Raw genomic sequence first — 9,400 nt, forward strand, 5'->3', positions numbered from 1 at the left:
AAGCACCTACAACTTGAACTATACCTGAACACCAAGTGTTGATTAAACCAACCTTTTAGTTTTATGTTTATTTTAAAACAGTCAATTATATAAATATGTTATTGGTAAAACAGCAAACAGCTTGTAATTCGTAAACATGTAAGCTTTTAAAAGATATAGATAACAGATAATTACATACTTCACCCTTCATCATGCTATTGCTAAAGGTTGATTATTTTAATCAATGCAACATACAAGAGGTTGATTCACCAACACTTGAATAATGTAGATAGACACCATCGTGCCGTCGCGCCGCGCCGCGCCGTCGCGTCGCGTCGGGCTAGCTATCAATATAGGTCATACAGAATAAGCTAAAATCAATAGAGGGAACTGGGCAGATATGATTATTAAGCTTCCCATTTGAATATTTTGTATTTAATGTTCAATGTGTATGCTATAAACAGCTGTTCTATGTATAAAGATACTTACCTTTTTGGGTTTTAATTAAATTCAAATTCAAATATTTTTTTTGTTGAATACGGTAAATGTACATTTAAAGGTGTTATAAATTGAAAAGTCTCGCCATATTCTAACCTAACTGGGAGTGCAAATTTTTTTTTTTAGCCTAAAATAATTATTTAATATAAGGACAGAAGTATTACGTAACATGAGTTATTATACAATTATATTATATTTAAAATTTACTATATTCAGGTAATAACAAAGATAGATAAGTTAGTCTACTAGTCCGGTGTAGACACTTTTGGAAGCTTGATCCGAGAGATCCCGGACCCAATTTGTAAATACAAGTACAACTAACCAACCAAGTAGCAATAGTTGGTTAGGAACTTGTATTCGACATTCTGTATTGTCTATCGCTTTGTTTATTTCGTCGTCATGTATGGTCCATCGCTTTGTTTATTTCGCCCGCCGGGCAGCAAGAAGGGGTGACGTGGGTTGCGCAATACTTTATGATTGAGTAGTTGCTTGTAGTCTGTGTTTATAGGTTAATAGAAAAAAGAAGATTTATCAATTTAATCGAAGTACGGGCGACTTGCTTTTGAGTCTTGTTAAGGTGGTAGCTCAAGGTCCATTTTCATACATTTTGTTTCGGCTTTAATCTGGGTAACTAAACAAGTATTGGCAAGTAAAGAATTTAAATTCACGTCTAGTTAGTGATTAGTTCTCGCAGTTGACAGAAAAATGTAAAAATAATTAATAATCATGGATATTTCGGCCTTTAAAATTTAATATGACGAAATTTTAAAGGCAGAAATATCCATGATATGAAAATGGACCTTGAGCTACCACCTTAATATTGAACCTGATGTTACTTGTGGCTCCAACCGCGTCAGATACCTTCCACGGTATAAAAGTCGCCACAATTGTGTACTTTTTTATATAAAAAGTAGCCTACTTATATGTGGCCCAATTTGCGCCTTATTTGATTAAGATTTGTTCAGTAATTCTTCTTTTAGTTGTAACAAACATCCAAACTATAGGGATGTTGCGAATATCGGCATCTGCAGCCGCCAAACTTACCTACGCTCTAATGAATGCTGGATTTTTAGGGATGTTGTCTTTCTTTTTTTATTTGTGCACTATGCACTACTGAAAAACATATTAGGATCTGAAAAACCAGTGACAGTGATCTTTATTGAATACTAGATGACCCGTAGAATTTGGCATCACCTACAATTTTTATTTGATAACAACTTTTGATCAGCAATTATCAATCTTGATCAACTTTTAAACTCCAATTCACCGAGATCAATAATACTAAAACTGTCTGCATCATACGGCTGCATGTATGTACGAATTAAATTTCGTTAGCCTCATTGATAAAATATAATATGAGGTAATTTTTTTGATTTCTAGTGGTTTTTGAAGTAAGTGTTAATTTGTTAAAAAGATTTTATTGTTTTGTTAGTTATAATCAGATTAAAGTAATTGAACCAAATACAAAAAGCACCATTCTTGTCTTATTTGATTTTAGGAGTCACTATTTGCTGTATCTTCGAAGTTCAAGGTCAAACAACTGTAATATCTATACTTCTATAATATTAAACTGAAGAGTTTGTTTGAATGCATTAATCTCATACACCACTGGTTCGATTTAAAAAATATATTTTAGTGTTGGATAGCCCATCTATCAAGGAAGGGCTGAGAATATATAATATCACGCTATAACCAATAGGAGCGGAGCATTAATGAAAAATGTTGCAATAACGGGGAAAAAATATTCCTTTTGAGAATGCTTTTGAGAGTTTCCGTTTCGTGCGCTGCTTAAATGACTAATGTTACGCAACAAATATGCAGAAAGAATTATTCCTCTGAAAACGTTTTAAAAAAAAAGACTTAGTACTCCACTCCATGTGTCTGCCTGATTGACGGCGATACTCAAAAACAACCCAACGGATTTCGATGATATTTAATAAGGAGATACTTTGAGTCCCTGGGAAAGACACAGGCCATTTTTTTTATGCCGGGATAATATATAGAGGGACTTTTATCCTGGAAAAGACTCACACGGGCGGAGCCGCGAGCAAAAGCTAGTTTATAATATTAGTAAATAACGTGCTTTGTGTATTTTATGAGATGTACAAATTTCAATAAATATGTCATTGATTTAACCCATTTACGGAATTAGTACTTAAATAATTAAAATGAAACTACTATAAAGCAGACATTCATTTTTATTACAAATATTATAAAGAAGTTGACCTATTATATAGTTAGATAAATGTTTTGGCCGGTCTGAAATGAGACTCGATTGTCTTAACAACTATTATTTCATATATGAAAGGATACTCAAAAGTATAGAGTACGAATTGGAAAATACATGTCATACATTAGTTATCAATTTCAGGCCGCTCAAAAAGAGGAGACGGCTATAGCCGGGTTGGGTTCGTTAACTACTAAGATTATTCATTCTACGTTGTCAACTTGACTTAAAAATAATCACAGTCATAATATAAAATGAGAGATACACGTTAACGTTAACACGTTGCGTGTTCATCTTCCTCTTTACCAAAGATGAGATAGGTTCAAATACAGACGGTTACATTTTCTCCTTCTCCAGATGTACTAGAATTTGGAAGACAAACAGTAACACATAATTGAGTGCTTAATTAATATTATTCTAGTGCTATAAAGGTATAATACGCTGCAATGCACCGTTGCATCCCGGCTTATGGGTGTTCTACGAACACGAGGAACGCGTCGCGACGCCACAATCGCGACACATGCTACAGAAAAAGTGGAATACCTTAATTATGTCCTTTATGGCAGTCCATAAAGGACAGTTTTTTTTTTGGGTATCGGACCCCGCAGTCAACACCGAGGTAACCCGCGAATGGTATACTGGAAACCCCGGATTAGCGACTGCAGGGTCTTGGAGGAAAGTTGGGAGGGGATGGCTGGGAAGGAAGTGTGGGGAAAGGATAAGGAAACCTCCTAGGATGGCAGGAGAAGGCTAGGAACTGTTCGCGAGCTCTTATAGGCCGCAATATGAATAGGCAACCATGAGGTACACACATCTAACTGTGTGCCTAGGGCCGCGACAAATGTCCACCCGTGCATGGGCGTGCATTCGATGTGGAGACTGGAGACCGAGCGCACAAGAATTGCCTCGGGGGAGGGACTGAATATAAAAACAAAAACAATTTCGTAAATTAGCCTATAACTATCTACTGTACGAGACATAATCCAACACAAAAACAATAAAACTTTTGACATACGTATTACTATCCCCAATATTTGTTAACTAGGTACCTGAAGTATTTTCTTTCAAATTAATATTGTATTAATGCCTGTATCGTTCAAATAAATGTAATTTGTGGAGGATCTTAAATTTATATTATACTAGGTATAATAAATTTTGTATGATTAACTTATTTGTAAAATAAATAATATTAACATATTATTTACAGCCATGTTGAAATAATAATATATTCGGCGCGACCATGAAGGCTAGAAAGTCTTCAAAACGTCAGACTTAACAATAAATCAAACCTAAAACATTTTGCGGAAACCTAAGAAAACATTATTGTCCTATGTAAAAATAATATTAATATAGAAAAAACGATGTGTAGTATAATTATATACTTTATCCTCGGTATATCAAAAACTTCCTAATCTTAAAAATTATGTGAAAGAGTAAAAAAATAGAAAATCCTATTAAGTAAAAAAAAAACTGTCACAGTAGCGAGTAATGACATTAAGTAGACGATAGTGAATTACGTACATAATTAACCGTGTGTGTGCCTACGCGCATAATTTAACATAGATCTTCGAATCACAGATGTTGGTGCCCTTGATACAATGTAATCATATTGACAACTACGCGCACAATATGGTTCCCGTGAGATGTGATAAGGGCTGATATGGGTCATCTTTACTGCATCTTCACTCTCTTCGAGCTCTTCCTTCTCATTTCAGTAAGTTTGTTGCGAATGCAAGCATTGAGGCTAACTTTAGGCACCCTCTGCCATCCCCTTCGTTCTCCATAGATTTCAACGAAATTTATCATCGCATCTTTGGCTACCTTATCTAATGCGGGCCGTGTTTGCAAGTTGTTGTAAGCAAATGCCTTGCATCCCGTCATCGAGCAAGTTTTTAACGCACTTTCATTAAATATGGCTAATAACAAGTATCTAGTTAGTTGCACTGGATTCTGTGCGATGGTCAAACAGGCATTTAATTCCCTTTTTTCAACGTATACACCGCTGTCTACCAAGAGTTCTATGAGATTTTCGGACGGTTCGCGATGCTTTAGAGTCCATTTTGTATCGTTCTCGTCATATTCAGGTGGCAATTCAAATGTAGAGAGGCGTCTTTTGCGTGGATTATCTAACTCGTCGCTTGTGTCTTCTCCTTCCTCTTCATCATGAGCTGCACTTACATCTTCTGTTGTTAATGGAGAGTGTTTAATTGAAGTTCCATAAGAAATTACTAGTTCTGCTAGTGTAAATAGCTTTTTTGCGGTTTCACTTAACAAAACTCCAGCTTCTTTAAGAAAGTCTTCTGGTGTTAATCTAGATTTTAATTGTACATTTGCTTGTTCTAAAATGTTATCTATATTGCAAACGGGCTGTCGTTCAGTTTGACCACTGTTGTTAGATGCGTCATTCGTAGCTTGAGAAGGCTGCTCTGTTACCGCAGTATGTATTGTGTGCCTGCGCTGTTCTAGTTGCGGCTCTGTGGAAGATTATTATTTTAATATAGAGGATCGAAGCAGGCACTCGACCGAAACCTTTAGACACTTACTTTTTTCTAGTTTGGCAACGCCCCTTTTTTGTGTCGTCTATTTGCTTCATCATAATATAAATTTTTGCGTCATCACGAGACTCTGCAACAAGAACATAAATTCATTAAATTCCAGGAAGGACTTTCAACCCAAATTACCTAATCACACAAAGTTACTCCTTGACAACAGAAATCACTGCGTAGAAATGCAATTAACATCAAAAACTCTCCTGCCCTGATCCCTTTAAAATAAACACTACATACAATAACACTTTTAACGCATGTTGCTAAGTGCGTTTATCAGGTTTTACAATTGGCCGCTAGATTCAGGGCCTCTTAGTCCATACTAAACACCCAAGTGTACATACGCTGCTACTAAACGATAGACCAAGGAATCAATTAACTAGATATTAACTTTTAATATATAATCGTCGTCACTGCCCTATTGAATAAAATATCATGTACATTTTGTGGAGAAAATATCGCTTGAAAGCCTCGAATCTCCGCAATACCTGGGGGACCCTAGTTCTTCGAATATTATTTTATAAAAGTGCATAAAAAAACGTGTGAATACTGTTATATGGTATATATTGATGTAAATATTTAGTATTTCTTTTTGTATTTACGATTATTAAAAAGGCACATTTTATGTTAATCTCAGAACTTCTTGTAATAATAAATATATACCTTTTATTTTTATAGGCAATTTTTTTGTCTCAAGAATGATTTATGACGCGAGTGAGGTCACCGGCTAGGGTAGTTTAAGTATAAGAATTAATGTTAATAAACATATAATATATAATATAATACCAGCCCTGTATTATATACTGTCCCACTGTTGGGCACGGGCCTCCTGTACTACTGAGAGGGATTAGGCCTTAGTCCACCACGCTGGCCTAGTGAGGATTGGTAGATTTCACACACCCTCGAAAATTCCTATAGAGAATTTCTTAGGTATGCAGGTTTCCTCACGATGTTTTCCTTCACCGTTAAAGCAAGCGATAATTCACAAAAAAATACACACATAATTTTTTTTATAAAAGTCAGAGGTGTGTGCCCTTGGGATTTGAACCTGCGGATATTCGTCTAGGCAGTCCGTTCCACAACCAACTAGGCTATCGCTGCTTTTAAACATATAATATAAAACACCTTTTGTCCTTGATGGGGTCTCTGCCTACCCCTACGCGAAACTATTACACACATCTTGAAGCGATGTACTGACCTACCTATGAACCTAATTAAACCTACCTTAAAATTAATTATTTAATGAGAGGCAGTCAGGTGCATATTAAATAATATTCATGTCCCATTATCGTCATTATGACCCTGCTATTCTCATTACTCATTGTAATTCCTTTATATCCCCATCTCCCCGCCATCTTTTATGTCACATCGATAACGTCGTTTATTTACCTGCCGCACCGGCCCGAGCTAGCGTTTATTTGCGTATTACTTTAGTCTAGGTACTTTATTCTTGTTTCCAGATGATAAATAACGTTAAAACCTAGCATTTCCTTAGTTATAATATGAAATATAAAGCTTATAATTATAATAATCATAACTTTGACTATGAAAAGCTTTGACTTGTTCGCTTACTTGAGCAAAAAATTTACTTAACAAACATCCCGGAATATTAAACATTGTTTTTTTTTTAATTAAGTAAATAAGTACAAACAAAGCTTGATATAAAAAAAGTGATCACTTACCAGTGTTGTACTTTAATTCGCACAGATATTCGGGCCACTTCATTGGTATAACACCTTGCTCATGTCGTGAGATAAGATTTTCCCTTTCCGCTTTATTGCAATTTGGATATTGGACGATAACTTTTTGATCTGTTTCTCTACGAGTTTTAATCCATGAACTCGGTACACAGACATACTTACCGGCGCCTGATGGGGGTTTTTGTAAAAATTCAACAACACAATATTTATATTCATTATTCTGAAAGATAGAAAACTAATTAATATAAAAGAAATTTATTAGAATATAATTGATGAATTTCTATAAAACAAAAAACTATAGTTACATTAGCCATACTGCGCCACCCTCCCTTGTGGCGCCACAGTTTAACTGATGTCATATTACAACAAAATTAAATATTAACTATTTTGTTTAACATAAAATTAAGTACATAATACTATCAATAATGTAGTAAATGTTTCAGGCCAATGCCGGGCCGAATTTGTTTTCGCGACCGCAATACACCTCTCTTCAATCCTGCACAGTAAACCGAGTGCAACTGTCTATCTACGATCAAGAACCATCAACTACCAAGTGTGATATATTATATTGGTACAAGCATAACACAACACTGCTATTGATAGTATATACATACTTTTTTTTTACATATAATCTAATGTTGCCAGTAACAAATAACAAGCTCTTAATATAATGAAATATAGTAGGCTGTAAGCAATTTGGCTTTATTGTTCTAAAGTGAGCAACCCTATAACAAAAAAGTGTCACTGTCAATTACTATCTGAACTTCATTTTCGGATAGCTTGGTGCTAAATTGAAGTTTCGACTTCGGTAAAAAGCCTGCCGAAACTACCATAACAAAAGGAAACTACTATATACTACCTACTGCTATAATATAATAAAATGGATGAGTTGCAAGGAAAATTGGCAAAATCAGGAAAAGTAGAAAGTATTTTTTTTTGCATGGAATTTTCAAAATGTATTATTCTCTTTATTTTGAAAGTAAATTTTTTACATTTTTACATATCAATAATCAATACACATAACAAAAAAAATATAATGTAAATATTATTACCTAATGGAAGGCGATACGATGGTTCAAATGAATATACATAATGTAATAAAAATACTTGCAAATAATACTTCCTACAGGTAATAATGTTAACGCAGTTTCCTCTGAAACAAAATCATTTTTTCTTATCCATATAAATCGCAACATTATGGATTAATAACGATGACAGAATTATTGGAATCTGCGATAACAGCGCACTGCGCTGTGTGTAGAAATTTCGTGTTTTTCGATCATGTTTCAGGTAGTTTCAACCTTATATTTCTATATTTACCAAAAAAAAATCTGGAAAAACTGAAAATACTTTTTTTCTCATGGTATTTTTCTGAAATCTTTATTCATAACTCCCGACTCGAACGATTTACTTAATTCTTTTTTGTTTCTCTTTTTATGGTCATGGATTTGAAAGTTTTGATGTAGGCGAAGATTATAATTATTGACGCTACAGTTCCTAATTCTAAATATTTTTACTGCTGCGGTTTCACGTTGGATGCTATAGGATATTATGTCTCGGGGAAGAACTTTTATTCTGGTTTTGTTTTTGGCTACTTACTGTATTCTGTAGTGTTTGTATCATGTGTGATGGAACTTGAGAACGGCTCGACCTAAACTTTATACGTGTGTGGAATCCACCAATTTAATGAACTTCTTTTTACTGAGTTCGTAATCGTCAGGACAAGATCTGTACTTGTAAAAGATTTTTTTAAACATATTAACGGGATGGGTTTGATATTTGCATGGATCTAATTTTTATGAAAATCTTTTGTCTTACAGGTTAATTTTCAAAACCATCTGACCGTTTTCAATGAAATTTTGTGAATGTGTTTAGCAAATTCCAGTTAAAAAAAGTTTTGGACCCAACTATGGCACTGAAGACTGCCAGACATTATTGAAATATTTTTTTTTCAATATGTAGCAGGTTAGTATTCATTTCCCATAAAATAATTAAAAATAATTACTTCCATCCTTTTCTATGGTAGTGTTTTTTTAACGAGTAGGTACTTATACTTGAAATAGATAAATGAGACCTTATGCTATATCATATATGTAGTAATTTTTACACTTTGCATCCGACATGGATAGAGAATCTAGTTTGAACTTAATTTTCGTCTATAAGGTGCATAAATATCGTGTTTCACTGAGGATAGAATGAGGTGCGTTGAGGTAAGATTAGGGCTACCATCAGCTAAATTGCCCACGCCGGATAAACACGGCAAAAATCCTGGACATTTGGGTAAAGTATGGGTTTTCCCCGGATACTTATGAAAAAAAAATTTTTCAACAAAAATAAAAACATCGTTATAACTTTTTTATTTTTATTCATTTAAACAGCTTTTAAAAAACTCCTGCCGGACGGCCCGCGGATGCCCTTTAAACTAGGACAAATCAGAGGAATCCCGGACA

The 9,400-nt window shown here is 34.5% G+C and overlaps 1 protein-coding gene across 1 annotated transcript; it reads right to left on the bottom strand.

Moving 5' to 3' along the window:
* Window positions 1–4,761: 4,761 nt before the first annotated feature.
* Window positions 4,762–7,546, bottom strand: LOC115439740. The gene is made up of 4 exons (XM_030163713.2): window positions 7,256–7,546; window positions 6,933–7,170; window positions 5,248–5,329; window positions 4,762–5,178 (listed from the first exon to the last, which is right to left on the bottom strand). Exons 1-4 carry the CDS (start codon window positions 7,307–7,309, stop codon window positions 5,106–5,108), a joined length of 447 nt encoding a protein of 148 aa, XP_030019573.2. The 5' UTR covers window positions 7,310–7,546; the 3' UTR covers window positions 4,762–5,105.
* Window positions 7,547–9,400: the final 1,854 nt, after the last annotated feature.

The sequence above is a fragment of the Manduca sexta genome, chromosome 18 (assembly GCF_014839805.1).
Source record: "Manduca sexta isolate Smith_Timp_Sample1 chromosome 18, JHU_Msex_v1.0, whole genome shotgun sequence".
In the NCBI taxonomy this organism is placed as follows: domain Eukaryota; kingdom Metazoa; phylum Arthropoda; class Insecta; order Lepidoptera; family Sphingidae; genus Manduca; species Manduca sexta.